The sequence below is a fragment of the Rutidosis leptorrhynchoides genome, chromosome 4 (assembly GCF_046630445.1).
Source record: "Rutidosis leptorrhynchoides isolate AG116_Rl617_1_P2 chromosome 4, CSIRO_AGI_Rlap_v1, whole genome shotgun sequence".
Lineage (NCBI taxonomy): Eukaryota > Viridiplantae > Streptophyta > Magnoliopsida > Asterales > Asteraceae > Rutidosis > Rutidosis leptorrhynchoides.
In genome coordinates, this window is record NC_092336.1 from 86,130,418 (window position 1) to 86,151,815 (window position 21,398).

Here is a 21,398-nt window from a genome sequence, read left to right on the forward strand (position 1 = left end):
AGCGATTCAGATTAAGATCCATCCGTAGCTGTAGTGTATTAAGGTTTCTCAAGATCAATAGATTTATATGATGTCAACAGTTGAGATCAAGAGCTGGTTCTGTCTTTAGTGAATTTCTTATTTTTTTTTAAAAATAAGAAATTCACCGGAGACCAATTTGATGAGTTGCAAGCAAGGTTGGAGAACTCGGATCTCGGGAAGATCTCGTTTGGACATATTTTGGGAGATCTCGGTATCTCGAAAAAATCTCGGGGAGATCTCGGACGTTGACTTACGCTGACTTTTTAAATTTTTAGTATAAATTTATATATATAACTAAATATATGTATATTTATATACATTTTTACGAGATTTCACAAAAAAGTCTGAGAAATGAGTGAGAAAATCCAAAAAATTACAAGATTGTATGAGAAATCCCGAGATATGAGCAAGATAATTCGAGAAATCGTGACTTTAACCAAGTTTGACCATGTTGACTAGGAAATCTCGAGAGATGGAGATCTCGTCTCGGTTGCCTTCTTAAAACGAGATCTTGGAAAGATCTCGGAGAGAAATAAGGAGATTTACAACACTGGCTGCAAGACAAGATGGATAAATCAACATTTTTGTAATTGATAAGAGTTTATGATTTTGGAATAAGATGAGATGATGAATGTGACGAAGAAAAAGGTGAATGGAGCAGGAAGGTATGAGAAGGGTACTGTTTAATAGTGAAAAAGACGAATTTACCCTCACATGTCAGAATCATGATTGGACTTATTTTTTGACGGAGAGACATCTCGCGTTAAAAGTTAAAACTAAAGGGTCGTTCTGAGAAAAAAGTTTAGGGACGAGGAGTGAATATTAAGTAGAAGTTAAGGGACTAACTGTGTAACTTTGTCCTTTTTTTTTCTTTTTTTTTCCCTACAAACGAATCACGTGGACCTTTTATGGTGATTTCAATAAAGTTTTATTCTATTTAAAAGTTTTAAACCAATGGAAAACGTGCATCCACGTGGCATATACTATTAAGGGTAAATCAGTCATTTACACTTGGCATTTATTCGCATGTGTGCACAAGTTTTCATCGTCCCCAAAGAAACCCCCAACCCTCTTTGTTTTCTGCGCATTTTCGTTCTTTTTACGCTCTCTTTTTGTTACCTAATCACCTAAATTACGTATACAAATCTTATATCTATATATATCCATTAACAATTATACAGTCAGAACTGACTCTATCACAGGTACGATATAATTCTGCAATTTTCTTTTTTATATTCCATCGATTCAAAATTTAGGGTTGTATATCGACATTTTTTGTGTACATCGTTCGATGGTTAAATATATATGTTAAGGATAGACATTTGTAACCGTAATCCCTAGCTAGTTTGATATTTGTTTAATTTTATTATTTACTTTCATTATTGTGCCAGTTATATACAGTACTTACATAATCTAACACAATAAGATAAAAAAATACCTGATACAAACTGTTATTAACTGTTGCAAATTATAAAAGTTTCAATTTTTGTAATTAATACTTTCCGGTTCTGTATATGTTCAAATGGTACTGGCTTTTTTGGACTATTGTTATGCAAGTTTCATGATAATATGATAATAAGCTGAATAATTTGTGTGAGGTTTTTGGCAGTGTATAGTTTAGGTGTGCATAGCATACCAATACACACTTTGTAAGTGTTTGGATACAAGTGAATTTTAGCTTATTTTAGACGAAATAACAAAAAAAAATTAGGTTTTAGCAGACGTTATCTGATATTTAATTATTTGGTTGTAGAGGCTGGAGCTGGAGAAGAAAAGGCGAAAATATGGGGGGAGACGCAGGAAGAGATTTGGGATGCCAGAAGAATATGGATGGGAAGGTGAATGAGGATGCTATTCCTTCATGTTGTTTGAAAGCCCGAGCATGTGTACCCGATCCTGAACTTGAAGCAAATTGTCATGCTACGGTTGTTTCCGGATGGTTCTCTCAACCGCAGTCTTCTTCCGGTTGTTATTATAATTCTATTCTTACGTTTCATGGTGTTTATTATATATGATGACAACCATAAGAATTATCCCTTCGACTGGTTGAAATGTTGGTTGGTTTTCATTTTTAACTTGTTTTGGATATTATACTAATTGCAGATGAAGTGGGAAAAAGAATGTACTTCAACAACCCCATGTGGCCAGGTATCATTTAAATTGCTGTGTATTCAAAAAATGTTGCTTTCAAAGCCCTTTTTTTTATAGAAGGTGTAATTGACAAATACTTGCTTGTGAGTTCAATAGGTTATCTTGTTGACCGTTTCAAGAAAAGTTGGGTTTTTTATCAAGGAATGTGGTAGAATACACATTGAATCCAATATGATGATCTAAAAATACATATAGGATCTATTGATACGTATAATATTTTTTTTAAATAAATATTATCTTTTTTCCAGAAAACTTGAAACTTCTGATATGAGAACTTGCTTAATCGTACATGCTTTTCCAATCTTTACAAGGATCAACTCTCATACATGTTCTCACAAATAAAGTCTCTCCGTTGATTGTACCTATTAACTTGTTATATTTTGTGATGCTTTCTCTTCTGCATGACCGTATATTCATATTATCAACTTAGTCACATATGACGTATCCATGTGAAAACAGACAAACTTCTAGAGCCACATGTGGTTCTTCTAGAGCCAATTTATATGTTGTATTTTCCTGAAAAGGGTACACTTTTTTCCCGTGTAATTTTGAGTTGCAAATATTTTTATTTGTTGATGATATGAAAGTGTATATCGTGGCAAGTACTAGTTAGGTCCACAAGATCTACTCTTGTTGAAATCAAAGATTCTTTTTGAATACTTTTCTCTTATTTTGTTGAGATTGAAGGGTATGGTAGACATTGACCTATCATTTTTTTTTATTTTTACATTTTATGTAATTTCTTATGCAGGGGAAGCACATTCATTGGCTGTAGAAAATATTTTGTTCAAGGAGAAGTCAGAGTATCAAGAGGTCCTGGTTTTCGAGGTATGCCATTCTATCAATATGTATTTGTATCTGTATGTATGTATGTACATGTTTACTTATTTGTTTATTTGATATGCAGTCTGTAACCTATGGAAAAGTACTTGTTCTTGATGGCATTCTTCAGCTGACTGAGAAAGATGAATGCGCTTATCAGGAGATGATAGCCCATCTCCCTCTTTGTTCCATCAAATCACCGAAAAATGCAAGGATCATTGTCTTTTGTGTTGCTTACCAGTCATCAACATATTTATGTTTTATAAGTAATATGTTATGGTCAAAAACTAATTCTTATTGGTGTCTACAGGTTCTAGTGGTGGGTGGTGGCGATGGCGGGGTTCTGAGGGAAATTTCTCGCCACAGCTCTGTAGAGTTGATTGATATTTGTGAAATAGATAAGATGGTTATAGATGTATGTGATGAAACCATCTCCTGTTAGTTTATATATTGAGTTTTGTTTCTAGTATGATCTTCTGGATGCTCATTGCCAATGTTGTAAAACATGGTCTACTAGTCGGGGATTTGTTTGGTTCTGGAACTAGTCCGACTCAACTAGGCCTAATCGGGCTAAAAATTCAGTCAGCGCTAGTCAACATCGGTCAACGGGTCAAGTCTGTCAACGTTTGATTTTGTCTTATTTATTCTTTCAAAATCGCTCCAAGTCGGTCAAAATTTTGGTCAAAATCAAAGTTGGATTTATGTTTCTAGACAATTATGTTAAAGTCTGCCTCTTTTTATGTTTATGCTTATGGTCTTCTTCTATTTTTAAACATATAATTTTGAAATTTATTATAATATAAAATAAGTCCAATCTGATTAGTCCCGTCTTCACCGATTAATCCCTACAAGGTCATGGCCGATTAGTCTATACAACCTTGCTCATTGTGTATTTTTTTGTTAGTAGGTTGGTAAGAAGTTTTTCCCTGAGTTAGCTGTTGGCTTTGAGGATCCTCGTGTTCATCTTCATGTTGGTGATGGTAATATATATTCTATGACATATTGTTTTCATAAAAAGCCGTCTTTCGTTCTTGCGACGTTTGGCATCTTATTTATTGATGTTAATTCCACATTTTTCATTGTCCGTGTTTATTATTTGAAAATGGTCTCATAGTTTTTTTTTTTTTTTTTTTTTTTTAAATTTGTTGATCTAATCTTAACAGCTGTTGAGTTTATACGAAATATTCCTGAAGGAAAGTATGATGCCATTATTGTTGATTCTTCTGATCCCGTCGGTAAGTTTTTTGTTTATTTCAAATTGCAACAGTAAGACTTGCAATTCTATACATAAGAGGTGGCAGAATGGGCGTGTCAGATGGATCAGGCTGGTGGGGTTTAGGGTACAAATGGGTAAAAAGGGTTGAGTTGGGTTGACCCAAGAGACTTATGTCAATTATATTATTAACTTATTTGCATGTCAAATGTTTTTGGAGGTTTTATGGTCAATCTAAGTTTATGATTAATGATTTAGGTGGTTTATTCATCAACAATTTACTGTGGACATCTTTCGAACTGTTTCCTTTTAAGCTATTTTATAAATTACCCGATAGAGCTAAAAGGTAACCTGTATTACTCATTAAAGAGTAAATAGGGTTAAGTTGCCATCTCTAGCCCCCATATACGGTGAATCTGTGACGTGTACACTTGAGATGATAAATGTAGAAAATATAATTATTTCATCAAAATTATACCAGTTTCTCGTGTGTAGGTCCTGCCCAAGAACTAGTTGAAAGGCCGTTCTTTGAGATGTTAGCACGAGCATTAAGACCTGGTGGTGTTCTTTGTAACATGGCCGAGAGCATGTGGCTCCACACTCATCTTATTCAGGATATGATCTCGGTTTGCCAAAAAATATTCAAGAATGTTCATTATGCATGGACAAGTGTCCCCACATATCCGAGGTGCGACTCCTTTCATCTCCAATTTTCTTATACACGCAAAAAATATCTCTTAAGGCCTTCGTTAGAGTTAGTTCCAGATCCCGTTTCGGTGGCCTCAGAGGCGTTTTGTGGCTTTTAATATGTCATTGGTTCAATTTGATGACCACATTTTGTTCTTCATGTTAATTGCTTATGCAGTGGTGTTATTGGATTTATACTGTGTTCAACGGAGGGACCACCTGTTGATTTTAGGAACCCTGTAAACCCTATTGAGAAGCTAGAGGGAGCACTAGAGCATCAGAGAGAACTTAGATTCTACAACTCTCAGGTAACCTCTAATTTCAAAGTTGTATGCTGGAGGTGGCAAAATGGGTGGGTTGGGTAAACGGTCAAAACATGAAGTAATCTGGAATGAGTCACAAAGGGAAACACTTTTTAGTCTTTTAGCAAAGAATGCAAACATTTGGTACTTCAAAGTTCAGATCTTTTTACCAAAATTGATCTTTCAGTTCAAAATTAATGAATAAACCAATTTGAGGAGGATGTAGACTTTCTACCAGTTTCCTTTTTGGCTACACTGTTTAGTTCAACTTATATCTGATGTGTTTGACATGAAGCATAACCCAAATTAGGTCGTGCTTACAAAATGGGTCAATGTTGACCCCTCTAGTGTATATCGACGCCATCTGCAAATAATTATCCATGTTTGACCTCTTTTAATTTTCAAAAACCTGATATGAAGATGCATGTATATTTTATAACAGATGCATAGAGCTGCGTTTGCCTTGCCACCATTTGTCAAAAAGGAGGTGAAAGGTCTTTGAAGGATTTCATTAGTTCCCTCATATGCGTGTTTGGATTTATGTGTCTCGTATTTAAATGTTAAAGTGTAAACAACTCACCATATTGGATTTGTCGTACCATGCAGTCGAAATAATATGGTTATTAACAAGATATGGCCTTTTATTATTTATGTTATATAAATCCGATTTGTGTTTCTTTGAACTTGCTTATTCTGGCTTGTTGGTTCATATCGAATAATTGATGAAACATCCATTTTCATCTTTATGTACTTCTCTACTTACGCAATAAATAGAAGTATGGATGAAAGCACACATCTCGCGTTTTTTGGAACCATAATGTTCTTGTTCACTGTAGTAATGTAATGTTGAATAGGACACCAGTATATATAGTGGGCAGGGTTAAGTGGTTAACCATGGTCCTTGTGGTGTCTAAAAAGCACTGTAATGTTCACCAACCAACTGGGACTTCATGCTGTTAAAACACAGTGCAGTTCCTCGCCTTGACTTGCACGCGTGGCAGACAATTTAGTTATCTATGGTTTTAATTTTGATTTTTTTAAACATATACTTCATGTATCTTTCTATCAGATGTATCATGTAACGTGCATAAAAGTATTTGTGCAAAAAAATACTGAATAACGATTAAAGGGGTGTTCAAGCTTGCTACTACCATATAGTTCTGAACAAACTTTAAAGAGATTAAAAGAAATCGATTGAGTGACATAATGTCTCGTGATGAACATTAACATCATCAACTTGTACAATATAGGGCAGACCTAATTCATGACACTTTCATGTTGAAGTACTAAAAATGTGATTACTAGATATCACTACATGCATAGGGTGGAACAATGAGATGTGTGTTAATCCATAACTGAACCCATATGGCTTAAATGGTCTCGATCCTCACCATTTAATTAACTCGAGCCTCAAGTTAAATGGTCGTCGTTCGTATCTTGCTACTGACATGCTAATATGCTCCATAAATCAAAGTATCATCGATCATCGATTAGATTATCATTGCAAGAAAGTTGATATCTAAATTTACTATATGTGTAATGTACTGATGTGTATATGTTTCCAACATAAATATAAATTACCCTTGATGTTACAACTTGCTCGGAAAAAAAATATTCTCATTTATGACTTATACCTCGCACTTCGCAAGTTGCACACGTGTGCAGTGTGCGATCACCAACAAATCCCTAGCATATCGGAATGTTCCTAGTCGTGACTTGAATTTCTCAATCATGACATATTTTCTCTAGTTGCAGTCTTGTGTTGTGGGTCTAAAAGCCTCGCCATTGACCCTAACTTCTCACCTGTAATCTAATCCACATGTGTAAGCCGTTTGGTTTCAAACAGGACCCTCACATTCCATCATATCGAATTCTCAACGGTTATCTCCTAAACACAAGTAACTTTCCATAAATCCTTTCTACACTTGTTGAACCACTATCCAATTCAAATTGGGTTATTTAAATAGCTCTCGATTACATTGACCCTCCACTCTAGTTAGTTTGTTTACTTCTACATTTTTTTTTTTTTTTTTTTTTTTTTTTTTTTTGAAAAGCAAGATAATTTTATTGACAAGGAAATGATACAACGAGGATTACAACATGAGTAACACTAATTTGAGCGAAACTCGATGACCTATACTAGATATAAAGTAAGAGACTAACAAGATGTAGAATACCCTGATTTCGGAGCAGTATTAACAAACTTAACATCAATCACCATTACCCTCATCATCTACTAATACATAAAAAGGATTGTTTGTTTCAATTCTATCTTTGGAATATGTCTTATTATTACCTTCACCATCAATGCCCTTCCCTTTATCTCTTTTCCTTAAAACATTCTGATTTCGATTTTTCTGAGACTCCACATTCCAATTTGTTTCCTCCATAGCAATATTGTTTACTTCTACATTGATTCCATAAGTTTCGATAAACCTATATTGTCCTCTAGTTTCGGTCTCTTGAGGTTTCTTCCGAATTTGGTTCGTCATAGTAAGTTCAAACATGGTAGACGATAGGGGTTGGACGTCATTTTGTCTCATTGTTCCCGTTTAAGGTGTTCACATAATTTTGTAGTGCAGGTATTCGGTAGGTTCGGTAAAAGGAGATTGTGGTTTCTTAATTATTTGAGCTAGTTTCGTTTACTAGTTTTGCCGTCAATCACAACTTGACTAACAACTTTTTTTGTGAAAAACATACAGTTTGATTTGGTTGAAGGCTTTAAAATAAAAAGAAATATAAAATATAAATATAAATATAATAAATAATAAATATAAATTATACGGTAGTAGTATCCATTTCAGAAAACCGAAAACGGGAATCCGAAGGATCTGTACCCGATTGAAAGGGGACACGTGAATATGCCACGTGGCAAATGTATTCGATGACAGAGCTCACTGCCACTGCTGCTAGCCTGCTACACCCATACCTAATAAAACACCCAAAAACGTCCTCTTTCACTTCCCCTAAATTTTCAATTTTATATTTTCCAATTCTAGGGTTTCAGATTCCCCCTATTTTCTCCTTTATTTCTGATCTCGTATATGCATCTCAGATTCCGATCCACACCTTTTCATTTCTAATTCGATTTAATTTAACATGTTCTTAGATCTATTTTTATTTTCCCGGTTCTGTATCAAATCACTCTAAAAAGGTAAGATTCTTCAGATTCAGATCACTTTTCGTTATGTTTTCAATTAATTTTGTTATCTGTATGTTTTGATTTTCAATTGAATTTGTTAATATGAGCTTAAATAATCACATTATAATTATTGTTTATTTATACAATGCTATATGGAGTAAATGTGTGAAGGCTGTGTTATTTTCTATTTTTAGCTGATTTGTGTTAAATTATTACAGATGAGCTGGAAATGGTTTTATTTGTTTAAATTAATAACATATGATACACCTGTGATTTGCTGTGTGTTGAAGTCTTTATTATGAGCAATTAGCTAACTAGTTTTCGAGTTATTGACATTGTTGTTTAGGAAAGTTTATACTCCATATGATTACAAGGAGATTTTATTGCTGGATGACTTGATTGGAAGACAATTGTCCGACTAATCTTATATCCTTAAGAAGATAGTTACATTACATGAGATATCATTTTGCGTCGAATATGATGTATTTGCGGTTCTTATGGTTTGTTGTTTGTTAAGGTTAAGATTTGGCGAAATACAACAAACCAGCTTGTGGATTGTTAGATGGTATGCAGCAGTCATCTCAAGACACTGATACTACAAGCTGGGAATATTCAGAAAGTTGCAAACGGATTGGTTCAGTTTGCGAGTTCCAAAAGAAGTCTGAAGAATATTTCTGCACTCAGATTTCCATCTGAACGAATATTTCCATCCTTGACTAAGATGATGGTGGATACCAGTGCAACAGCTAATCGAGGTTTGACTAGTAACACTTCATCTGAGAAGGATAATGATGGCAGCTATGCAAGTGGAGGATGGAAGAGGTGATTGTCCTGTTAGTTATTTCCTTCTTTCCAATTTATTATTTATCATTTCTTTAACTGCACCTGGAATGTAGAAGTGTATTGTAACACATACCCTGTTCTATTAATCCGTTTATTCAAACATGAAACTATGAAAGTGAATATGTGTATCGATACGTTAAAGTGAAAATGACTTTCCACTAAACGATGAAAGGCGTTTCTACTGTTGATGTTATTTTTCAATACAGAGGCCATTGATATTTCTTATATGAATGTCTTTGTGTGTATTGATACTCTAGTCTTCAATATTTCACACATGTATCACCAAATTTATGGATTAAATTTTTTTCTTCCAAATCGAAGTAGTACTGACGTTTCACTGCCTCAATTGTGAGTCTAACTCATGTCTACCTTGTTCCAAAATTGGCTAGCCTAATAAATCTTGTCTGGGTAATGTTTGTTAAATCATTGCAAGACTCGTGTGTGAATGTTATCAATAAAGGGGACCTTTTTTCTACTCTGTTAATTCACTCTATTGGTTACGGGGCAATAATTTTTCATGAAATGTTTTCCCGAAGATCATACTTTCTCAGTGACTGCATCTATATATCTATATCTATATATATATTAGTATATAAAGAAAAATTGGTTTAAGTTGGTTCTCAATAGGGTGGGGTAAAATAACTGTGCTATGTAATGATAGTGATTCTAATGACGAGCTAGGAAATATTATGTAGTTATCGATTATTGAAATGAAAGTGTTAAGAGGGCTACCTATCAAAGCATATTTATCTTCTTAAAGAGTCTTGTTATGCGTCTTTCAGATTGATTATTTTTAGGGTTGCTGGTGTAGTGATCTATAAATCAAAGGTTTAAACAGTTTGGTTAGATAGAATCTTAGATATCTGATAACTGAGAAGTGAGAAAGATGCCTTCCGAATATTTTGTTACTATTATGTAGTATTCTTTGCTAATTTTTTGTTTCAACCTTTTACTTACATGTTTTCATGCTGATTCGTATTTACAGTGAAGATGGAAAACTGAGCTGCGGTTATTCAAGTTTTAGAGGCAAAAGAGCTAGCATGGAAGATTTTTATGATGTCAAGACTTGCAAAATAAATGGACAAACTGTCTGCCTATTCGGGATATTTGATGGTTATATTCTCTCTCTTTAACTAATATTTATTATAAAATCTGTCTGTAGGAGAAATAATTTATTGTACTTTTATGAAATTAATCATGTTGATTGAGTAATCCATTTTGTTTCTCATTGGTTTTGGCGCCCTTAGAAATTGAAATAACTATGGAAAATAATAGAAATTTATCAAAAGGCACAAAGCACGATACCTAAGCAATAACTCACAAATTTAATTTTGTTGTTTTATATAAGAACACAAATTATCATTTATTTTGTCCTTAACATTGATTGCCACTTTATTATATCTCAATATAGGCAAGTCTTGTTAACCAATGATGGATACATAAGGGGACTTATTGCTGATCTTTCATGATCAAGAGGGTGCTTTCTTTGGACATAACTCTTACACCTTTTATAAGATGCCCGTTCCCCATTCGTAGGCATCAGTAGCTGTAAACATGTAAACAAAGAAACACCCAGATTTAAGTAAAAAAAATTCCGTGAACACGTGTATTTGAAAATATAGCTACATAATAAATTCATGGACAGTTGTATTAAGAAAGTTTAGCTACAAATCCAATTAACATGACGAAATATTATTATGACCGAATCGTGATTGTGCACTTGGTAGCTGCAACTGTCTACTGCTGTCCACTATTTACTCTTCGTTGTCTATTTTTTTTTTCCCTTTCAAGATGATGACTTCAACTAGCTATTTATGTGTAAAATAGTATAGTTTCCAGAAAAGAAATAAATACTTGCAGATTTAGTTGCATCATATACTAGGGGCCTTTACGTAACAACAATATATATTGACCTGTAATTTTGCTCCTATAATGCATTCCGTTTCTTACTGAAAGATGGTTGGCTTTTTGTAGGTCATGGTGGTTCACGTGCAGCTGAGTATTTGAAAGAAAATCTTTTCAAGAATCTCATGGGTCATCCAGAATTTTTAAGCAACACCAGATCGGCCATAAGTGAGTTCCCAGGACAACTTTCTTGCGTTACATGTAACAGTGGTAGAGGTCCTACCGTAATATATATAACAGGAGCTTAAATTTTTTAGAAAATGGGTAGATCAGATTGTGGATTGTTCTCCTTCATTTAAATTTGAACTGTCTCAAAAATTGAATAAATTCACAGGTGAAACTTATCAAAAAACTGACTCAGACTTCTTGGAGTCCGGAAAAGATTCATTCCGTGATGATGGTTCTACTGCTTCAACAGCAGTTTTGGTTGGTAATCATCTGTATGTCGCTAATGTTGGGGATTCTCGAACTGTTATATCCAAGGCAGGCAAAGGTACTCTCTATTTTCTAACTTTCATTTTAGTACGACCTTGATAATGCATTAAAAGCTAAGGTATCTGACCGAAAAACCAGTATAATCTTTATTGAAGTTTATTTTGATACTCAAACTGAAAAACTATCACTAAGAGCCCAGTGGTTAGGGCCTGAGATCCTTGCAAAAGGTCTCATGTTCTAATCTTGTGGTGGCCAAGGAAGGGTTTAGAAGCGGTCACGGATTTATCCGGTTAGGCCACTAATACGAGAGTAAAAATACTCGCCCTCCCGGGTAACCCGAACGGGGAAAACCTTGTCACTTTGATTTTGATATTCTACTTGTTTTATTATTGCATATTCATATTATTTATTTGGCAGCTATTGCCCTCTCTGATGATCACAAACCAAACAGAAGTGATGAGAGGAAGAGAATCGAAAATGCTGGTGGGGTTGTGATGTGGGCAGGTAAGATGACGATGCTGTTGACTTCGTATATTTTTTAATCGACTCATGACCTGAAATTCATGGTAAATGTGCCGACTTTGAATCTTCACTTTCATGGTGTTTCCAGGTACTTGGAGGGTTGGAGGTGTTTTAGCAATGTCCCGTGCTTTTGGAAACCGTATGCTGAAGCAATTTGTTGTGGCAGAACCTGAAATTCAGGTTATCATAAAATTATTATTTTTACTCGCTTGTGTTTATTTAGTTCCAATATTTCAATTATAATTGTTGCTTGTAGTTACGCATTTGTGTTTAATACTTGTTTACTTCTTTTATGGGAATGACAAATTTTTTTATTGGTTATTATTACGAGACATCAATTTATCAAATGTGCGCTTGTTTATTTACTGGCAACATTCTATGTGTAGGGTTTACTCTGTGTTGGCTAAAAAACTCCATTTATTTTTTTCAGGAACAAGAACTTGATGAAGAATTTGAATTGCTTGTTCTTGCAAGTGATGGTCTTTGGGATGTTGTACCAAATGAGGTATCGTCTTCTAGACCCAGTTTACTTGTTTATTAACCAATACATCTTTTACAATAAATGTTTTTAATTATATTATGGCTGCAAAATGAATATATTTTGGATTCGTACCAGGATGCTGTTTCACTAGCACTGTTAGAAGAAGAACCCGAGTCAGCTGCTAGAAAATTAATAGAGACCGCTTTTAGCCGTGGAAGCGCAGATAATATCACCTGCATTGTAGTTAGGCTCTACTATGAACCAGCTACTAAACCTGAACTCCAAACCGAATCTGAAGGCCAAACTCAGACTGAAACTGGAAGCGTTGCAGAAGATTCCAAAACCGAAGATGAAACCAAAATGGAAGAAGCCCAAACAGAAACTGAAACCAAAATGGAAGAAGTGCAAGCCCAAACTGAACCAGAAACCGAACCCGAATCCCAAAGCCAGAATGAAACAGACACTCGAACCGAAACCCAAACAACTGAACTGGAAAAGAAGAGTGTACCTACCGATGGTTGAATGTTTCGGTTAATATGGCTGGTGTTGTAACAACTAGTGTGTCAAGCTTCAAACGGTGAATACGGGTGACGAGTGTCGATAGGTGTGTTCCTCATTTGGTTAACAGAGAAAGACCGACTGTTGAATTCTCCCATCTGCTGCTGCCTGTGTAAATTTTGTCTGTTTTCCATCTGGTGGTTTTCATTTATGCTATATTTATATAATAATGACCTATTTTTCATTTTTCATTAATTTAATTCCTGGATTCTGTGTCTGGTCTTTGCTTGATAAAGTGTTGAATGGATACTGAAACCTTTGGTGCATTGAGCAAGCTCTGTTTCTGGAATTTCGAACTGCTTTTGTTTGTTAAATCTAGGGCCAGATCTTTGTTGCATTGAGCAAATTCAGTCCATAATCTTCCTTGAAATGTGTCCAATGTATATTGAAAGCCGCATGCTTTTATGTTGATATGGGATTTCTTCAGAAACACTCGAACCAGAAGAATTACATAAAGCATTTTCAGGAGCGATCTCTTCATCCCATTCTTCAAACCGTATAAATAAACTTAACTCCAACATATTCGTTGCTGAAAGATCTACACTTCCTTTCCACTCCTAAGTCTGAACTTGAATGATTGTCACAACCAGTGTTATACAATTCATAATTATCCGGGAGTAATTAGCGATTGCCCGGTTCTTGAATAAGTCCAATGCGAGTAGCTAAAATCGGTCAATCCTTGGTCAACGGAGATTACTCAGCGATTTCTCGGTCAAAATCCGATTAATCGGTCACCATGTAAATCAGGGATTAATCAAAATAGTTGGGATTAATTCGGATTTATGTCAAAGCAAGAATTAATCAGTCAGTCAAACTTAATCAAACTTAATCAACATCTGCTCTTCGGTCTGAAGGATTACTCCCTCTCCATGGTCCTAACCGTTTACTTCCCGATTGATGATTTTTTCAACCATGATCACAACTACATGCTATACGCCTATACATACGAGATCTCTCATTATATTTTGAAATAATAATCTCAAATATAACCATCCAGATTACAAAACTGTTTCTATATTATATTATTATATTTTGATTTTGATACATTACACTGAGAAATTAATAAAAGCTTCATCAAACGCATCAAAAAACTCGAAGAACAAAGTGTAATTCATTTCAAGACACTTATCCGGTGAAACGACTCGAACGTATTTAGAAGGGTAGTATGGTAATTAACCTATATATAAGGGTAGTATAGTAATTAGTCAAAATATAGATATTTTATTTTATACCTTTATTGGAATAAGAGTCTAACTTAACCATGGTAATTTTTTTAACTCGAGTTAAGTTAAATAAGTTAGGGTTGTACAAAAACTAAGAAAAAAAAAATAATAATAAAAAAAAAATCAAGCCCATCCATACCTCTCTTTCTATAAATTCCTAAATTATATTTTATATTTATTTTTGTAAGTAGGTTGATTGTTCTTGAGGGGTTTTGACCAAAATTTCATTTCGCTTCGGTCTTCACCTCTCCCCCTTTTGACATTGGTGGGAAACAGTAAATCGAACAATTATCAAATTCATATTCCCAACTGGTAATTTACTCGTATGCCTCTTTTATTCTTTTTCAAAATCAACTTGCATTTTCCCAATTTTGAATCTAGGGTTTCAAATCTGCAGTTAATTATGTCTTTTGGAATTTACTGTAAATTGCTTCAATTTCATTCTTCATTGTCATGATTAGGTTAAGGATTTTTGATTAGTTCACTCCGTGTTTGCAATTTGGATCTCAATTTAACGTTTTTATTCATTTTGCGATTCGTTGATTTGGGGACTATTTTTTGGGTGAATTTTGAATCTAAATCCTTAAGAAATGGTAATTATCTGTAAGACGCTTTACTGCATGACTAGATGAAATTGTATTTATATGATTATTTTACATAAATGTGGCTTTTTAGGGTTTATATTTGGAAGACTGTTTATTATTTTGGTTATGATGTGTGGATTAGTGATATGGAACAGGTATAGGCCAAAGTTTTATTGTTCTTCGATTTTGTTTTCGTACACTGATAAATGAAAATTGCTTCCAATTAAAATGTCTTTCTTTCCACATTACTGCGTAAAATTTTGGTATGTTATGTGTTTTTTGTTCATCCCTCTTAAATTTAGATATTTGGAAACTATTCGAGGATAACACGTAAGCTAACGCAAGTAGTATCCTATCCTATGTAATAAAAGTAGATCAGTTAGTTGCCACTACTGCATTGCGCGGGCAACATGCTAGTATAAGAGTTAGTTATTCTATCTTAATATCATCTATAATAACTAAATAATTTCAGATGACATGACGTTTTCTACATTATCATGCTACATTACTAAATCTATGTGATGCGTTTGCGACGTTTCTTGGTATATGTCGATTTTTGTTCCCAGACTTGTATCTGCGCGCATTTACATTTCACCTCCCCCATATATTACATTCGTTAGATTGGGTGTTGTTGTTGTGGTTAGCAATGTCTCTTGTAACTTTTTAATTTTTATGTCACGATGAATGAATAACGATGTACATTGATTTTGTGTCTACTTTAGGTGTATTGAATGATTGCACCTACCATTTGCTATCACAAAAGGAAAGACTTTGACTGTTAGCCTTCAATATTCGTGCTAGCTCTACAGCACTTTTCTCTCGTATATATTGTCTGTATTAAATTGAGAGTCATTCATGGAATGCAATAAAGATGAGGCGGGTAGGGCAAAACTAATTGCTGAGAAGAAGTTATCTGATAAAGATTATGCTGGCTCAAAGAAGTTTATCTTGAAGGCCCAAGCCCTATATCCCGGGCTCGATGGTATCACTCAAATGTTGACCACTCTTGACGTGTACATCGCCTCACAAAATAAGGTAAATGGGGAATCGGATTGGTATGGAATACTCGGTGCTAATCCTAACGACGATGACGAAACAATCAGAAAACATTACAGAAAGTTGGCCCTCATGTTACATCCTGATAAAAATAAATCAGTAGGTGCAGATGGCGCATTTAAAATTCTTTCAGAAGCATGGAGTTTATTGTCTGATAAAAATAAAAGAGTAGCCTATAACCAGAGAAGAAGTATGAAAGTGGTTCAACAAAAAGTCCAAACCGTTCAACCACAACCCACCAATGGAGTCAGTAGTTTCGCAAAGCAACCAACATCAAACACAAACAGCCGGACTCATCCGGCCACTGGGATGGGTCCGGGTTCGGGTCCCGGTCCTGGATCTGTGCCAAAAGTTGTCCGCCCATCAGCACCGGCTCCACCGCGAGCTGCTCCACGTCGGGCTGATACTTTTTGGACCATTTGTCATGGGTGCAAGATGCATTACGAGTATCTAAACTTATATCTTAATCACACCCTTCTTTGTCCCAATTGTCACAAGCCGTTTTTGGCAAAAGAAATGGCGCCACCTTCAAATCTTCCAAAGAATGCTAACCACCAAGGTCATAATTCAACCAATCATGGAAGGAGTACTACCACCACTCAGAAGCCTGTCCCACCGCCAGCTGGCATTAATTCGTATAATAAGACGAACCCTAAATGGGATCCATCTTCAAGAACAAGTACAGACCCGTCGATTGCATCAAAAGCTGCAAGTGTTATTAAGCAAGTTAATGATAGATTAAAAAGAGAACGTGAAGAGTTATATGGGGGGTTGCCTTCAAAAAAGATAAAAGCAGATGACGATGGTGAAGCTTCTAATGCAAAAATCCCGTTTCAGATGTCAACGGGAAACGGTGGTGCTAACAGTGGAGTTTCATATAGGTTTTCTAATATAAATGATTCAGTAAATAGAAATAGAGAGCTGAATTATTTTGAACTGCGACATATGTTGATGAAGAAGGCCCAAACCGAGATCCGCAGAAAACTAAATGAATGGAATTCTGAAGAAAAATCACAAGATAAGATTGAAGAAAACAATGTGAGTCAAAATATTCAAATTGCAGACAATCAAGAAAAGGAAGACCCTGCTATGAGTGTTCCTGATCCAGATTTTCATGATTTTGACCTTGATCGAACTGAAAATTCTTTTGAAGATAATCAAGTTTGGGCTTGTTATGATGATGATGATGGAATGCCTCGTTTCTATGCTATAATTCATAAAGTGTTATCAAGAGAACCACTTAAGATGAAAATCAGCTGGCTTAATTCTAAAACCACCTCTGAATTCGGGTCATTTGACTGGCTAGGTTACGGTTTTCACAAGACTTTAGGGGAGTTTCGAATCGGAAGGCATGAAGTTTACAAATCATTAAATTCATTCTCTCAAAAAGTTGAGTGGAAAAAGTCCTCAAAGGGGTCGGTTTTAATTTATCCAAGAAAAGGGCAAGTGTGGGCCCTTTACAGAAACTGGTCCGCTGATTGGAATGAGAGTGTTCCGGACGATGTTATACACAAGTATGATATGGTTGAAGTTCTTGAAGACTATAATGAAGAACAAGGTGTACCCGTTAGTCCTCTTATCAAGTTTGCTGGGTTTAAGACTGTTTTTCATCCGCATACTTACAAAAATGAAGTGAAAGTGATTCCAAAAGAAGAAATGTTTCGATTTTCACATCAAGTCCCAAAGTACGTGTTAACGGGCTCAGAGGCCCATAATGCTCCCAAAGGTTGCCTTGAGCTTGACCCAGCAGCTACCCCGTTGGATCTTATTCAACAATCAGCAGCAGAAAACAAATGATGCAAATGTGAAGGGCAAGATGAAGTCAGCAATGTTATGGTAAGTTTTAATCCTTTTTAGAGTCAGAATAGTTTAATTTTTTGTATGGAAGATATGACTCGCATTTTGTTTATGGTATGATTATTATTACTATAAAGTTGAAGTTTATATGGGTTGACTTATATGGTAGAAGAATTGGTGCATTTGTGCTAAAGATCAAGTGAAGCTGGAAGTTTTACAATTGTGTTATAGAACTAAACAGAATCCGTTGAATTATTTTGTATGTGTGGTTCATAAATGACTAACCTTAGTTATGCATGAAAACTCTACTTTGTTTTTTAACGTTCAGCAGGTGGTTATAATTTGAACCTTTTTTTCCATCCATAGTCAAATTATCATCTTATTTGTTGTCAACAGCTGCAGTCTGCAACTCTTTAAAATGATGGTTTCTTGGCAAAATGCTCGTGGTTTTAGATAGTAGCTTAGTCCATAATTGTTTTTCATAAGGGAAGACAATAATGATCGAGCCTGGTATCTAATGAATTCCGGGTCGGTCCTGGTTATGCTGTTTTTTCTTATTTAAATTTGAATTAGTTCTTAATATGCACCGATTCAAGGCTTGATCTTGCCTGGTTGGACTGGAAGCCTGTTGTTGATTATGAAAGATAAAAATATTTAATAGAAGCTCACCATTTTTTATCTCATTTGTCATCCGGTTAGGAGCTTTTGGTATAAATGTTTAAATGTTACAGGACAATCCGAAACTACTTTGAAATTCACTCACAACCGTGATATTATCCTTCAGCAATTGTTGCCAGGATTTGGACCCATTCGAATTCACAAAGGTGAAAAAATTAATCCCCTCATGGCTACGAAGGTTCATTCACAATGACTCTGGGTTGTTCACAAAGCGGGTAATCGCCTTGAGATTACTTCGGCTTGCAAAGCAAGTCGGATACCTAGATATATCAAACCAAAAAAATGAAAACATTCTTCGACTCCTAATCGCGAAGCAGTCAATACCTGAATCATTAATCTGCTGCATCGGTGTTAGAGGAATCACTTCATCATGTATCATCAATCTCCATAACTAAACAAAGACACGCCATTGATTCACTCGGTTTTTGATACTATATACACAATGCATTCCTTGACTTTTCTTCTATCAAAGCATTCGATATCCGATATCCGATCTTTAGTTGCAAACTTGCAACACATCTTTCATTCTTAATTTGGATTTTATTGCTACGGAGTATTTGATTTAACCTTGTTTTGAATATGGATTCAGATTCAGATATTAATGCATGATCATGTTTCAGTTAAGTGTATAGTTTAATACATACAAAATTGAAACAAAGATGAACTGTAATGACCTTGTCTTACTAATGCTTAAAATAAACATTGTTATATCTGCTGGTTAATACATAAACTCCATTTTATTTTATTATCTCTCATTACATTCACTAATTACCTTCCTATATACATTAAATCATATCATATAGTTAGACGCATATTTAGGCCCCCATTTTAAGCATATGTATATGTATACTTTTCCTGAATTCTAAATATCACATCTATGCGCGTTGTGATTCATAAGGTGACGGAAAACGTCAACTTAAATGAAAGAGACGAGATAAGTTGGCAGTAAAACATCTAGATCAATGCTTATTTTATTGAGACGTAAATATTTGTGGTGGTTGTATGTATATTAAATTGTAAGTTTGACTTAAAAAAATCGATCGCACCGACTCAGTGCCAATATATTTTCTAGTAATTTAGTGATTAACTCACTACAATGATCACAAATTTCTTAAAATATACCAAAATATGTTGCAATCTCTACCTCAAAATGATTCGAGAGATGAGATGGGCCTTTCCTTTAGGTAGTGGAATCGCCAAACATACTAAACGTACTAATAGTGCAAGTTAGTAGGTTTGTTTACGAAAGGAGTTCACGGTCCGGTTTTGACTAAATCCCAAATCAAACCGTCGTCCACAGTTTCAACATATATTAAACCACATCAGACCGAGTAAGTTGTCTCGTTGGACTGTTTGGGTCCGGTTTTGACTAAATCCCAAATCAAACCGTCGTCCACAGTTTCAACATATATTAAACCACATCAAACCGAGTAAGTTGTCTTGTTGGACGGTTTGGTCCGGTTTGACAGTTTTGAGATCTTTTTTTCCTATATAATTTTGTATATTTGTCTCGATTTTGTCAATATCACTACTTTGCCACTGATTTCATCATTGTAAATTCAAATTTGTTCGGCTGCATATAATAATTCATATGAACTAAACTGATCATATATGGTGTCAAATGGATATGTGTAGAATAATAAGTTATGGTTGGCTAGCTATTGCTATTGGTTGAGATTTATTTGTGTGAAATAATAGTGATAGGAAAAGGAAATTTGATAGAAATATAGATAGATTTAGTTGTTATGCACGAGGATTTTGGAGCCAATTATGTGATAAGTATGTGATGTTCCTGTGCTGCTAGGGGACTGTCTAAATATAGTTGAATTGTTAAGTAGCCCGGGCCGGTCCCGTTTGGCCCGGTCAGTAGCTTAAATAAACTATAAACGGGATCAGGTTTTGATTTGACAATTTTTTAACCAGCGGTTCGACCGCTAATATTTAAAACTGGAACGAATCAACTAAATCAATAAGGTTTGGTCAGTTATCGCGGTTTGACGGTTTTGTGAACACCTCTAGGTTTGTTATCACGCGATTAGATGAGAAGGTTTGGTTTTACGATTCACCCAATGATATGTTGGTAATTATTATTATTTTTTTTTTTTCTAATTGTGCCAGATTTAGAGACTTGGGTTATTTACCATTTTGTTATTTTTAAAATTATTTTTATCTTCTTTTCTTTTCTCTTATTTTATCCTTTTTAAAAACTCGATCAATTTTTTTCCGTTTATGTTTAAAATGATTTTTTTTTTCTTTCTATTTATTTGTTATTTTTATTTAAAAGGTTTGTACAAATTTGCGAATGAATCTTTTTTGTAATTTTTTTTTTACTTATTATTTATTAACAAAAATGTTTGTCCCAATTTGTGATATGCAATGTCACAATAACATCATTTATTAACAAAAATGTTTGTCCCAATTTGTGATATGCAATGTCACAATAACATCACCGCTGAAACGTATGGCCCCGACATCACTCGTTAAAGACTAATTTGCATTTACACTGGTCATCAAATGAGAGCAATTATGAATATCTACACTGGACAGGTGTCATTGATCATTATATATAAAAATTTCTGGAAAATTTACGCCACATGATAAGTAAACTAATGATGTATAGCAACTAATGTGTACTTCCTACGAAATATGGACTATAAGGGGTTGGGCTAAATATGAATTTATGGTATATATCAATAAATAAATGCTAAGCACAAAGAGTGGTTGCCTTCTTTTTTCGAAATAACTTAAATAACCACTTAAAAAGATTGTCAAAAAGATGAAATCTCAAAAACATACAAACAACTCTAAACTACCGAGCTCGACTACGGCAATCAACCTAACGTGAGCTCACTAATATAACATTACACAAAAACGTTAATTAAAATTAAGAAACAAGTCAACTATACCGAACAAGAGGGTAACCAATCAAACAATAATTGAAAGATTCGAGACCATTTACGACATCTATATCAAAATAC

The 21,398-nt window shown here is 34.6% G+C and overlaps 3 protein-coding genes across 7 annotated transcripts; all 3 read left to right on the forward strand.

Moving 5' to 3' along the window:
• Positions 1-1,082: 1,082 nt before the first annotated feature.
• Positions 1,083-5,872, forward strand: LOC139839887 (spermine synthase). Of its 3 annotated transcripts, none has more exons than XM_071830087.1 (11): positions 1,083-1,223; positions 1,775-1,986; positions 2,125-2,169; positions 2,924-3,000; positions 3,080-3,202; positions 3,305-3,409; positions 3,902-3,974; positions 4,158-4,229; positions 4,703-4,895; positions 5,073-5,202; positions 5,639-5,872. In XM_071830087.1, the coding sequence occupies exons 2-11, from the start codon at positions 1,806-1,808 to the stop codon at positions 5,696-5,698; spliced, it is 1,059 nt and encodes a 352-aa protein (XP_071686188.1). In that variant the 5' UTR covers positions 1,083-1,223; positions 1,775-1,805; the 3' UTR covers positions 5,699-5,872. The 3 variants fall into 3 exon arrangements, with proteins under 3 accessions (XP_071686188.1, XP_071686189.1, XP_071686187.1); XM_071830088.1 differs by having other exon boundaries at positions 3,125-3,202; XM_071830086.1 differs by having other exon boundaries at positions 3,080-3,409.
• A 2,143-nt stretch (positions 5,873-8,015) lies between these two features.
• Positions 8,016-13,394, forward strand: LOC139844314 (probable protein phosphatase 2C member 13, mitochondrial). The gene is made up of 9 exons (XM_071834539.1): positions 8,016-8,350; positions 8,856-9,160; positions 10,167-10,294; positions 11,156-11,254; positions 11,421-11,579; positions 11,939-12,025; positions 12,132-12,223; positions 12,474-12,548; positions 12,660-13,394. Exons 2-9 carry the CDS (start codon positions 8,901-8,903, stop codon positions 13,044-13,046), a joined length of 1,287 nt encoding a protein of 428 aa, XP_071690640.1. The 5' UTR covers positions 8,016-8,350; positions 8,856-8,900; the 3' UTR covers positions 13,047-13,394.
• A 1,101-nt stretch (positions 13,395-14,495) lies between these two features.
• Positions 14,496-18,390, forward strand: LOC139844313 (uncharacterized). Of its 3 annotated transcripts, none has more exons than XM_071834537.1 (3): positions 14,496-14,617; positions 15,612-17,781; positions 18,139-18,390. In XM_071834537.1, the coding sequence occupies exon 2, from the start codon at positions 15,745-15,747 to the stop codon at positions 17,740-17,742; it is 1,998 nt and encodes a 665-aa protein (XP_071690638.1). In that variant the 5' UTR covers positions 14,496-14,617; positions 15,612-15,744; the 3' UTR covers positions 17,743-17,781; positions 18,139-18,390. The 3 variants fall into 3 exon arrangements, with proteins under 3 accessions (XP_071690638.1, XP_071690639.1, XP_071690637.1); XM_071834538.1 differs by lacking the exon at positions 18,139-18,390 and adding an exon at positions 17,912-18,106; XM_071834536.1 differs by lacking the exon at positions 18,139-18,390 and having other exon boundaries at positions 15,612-18,106.
• Positions 18,391-21,398: the final 3,008 nt, after the last annotated feature.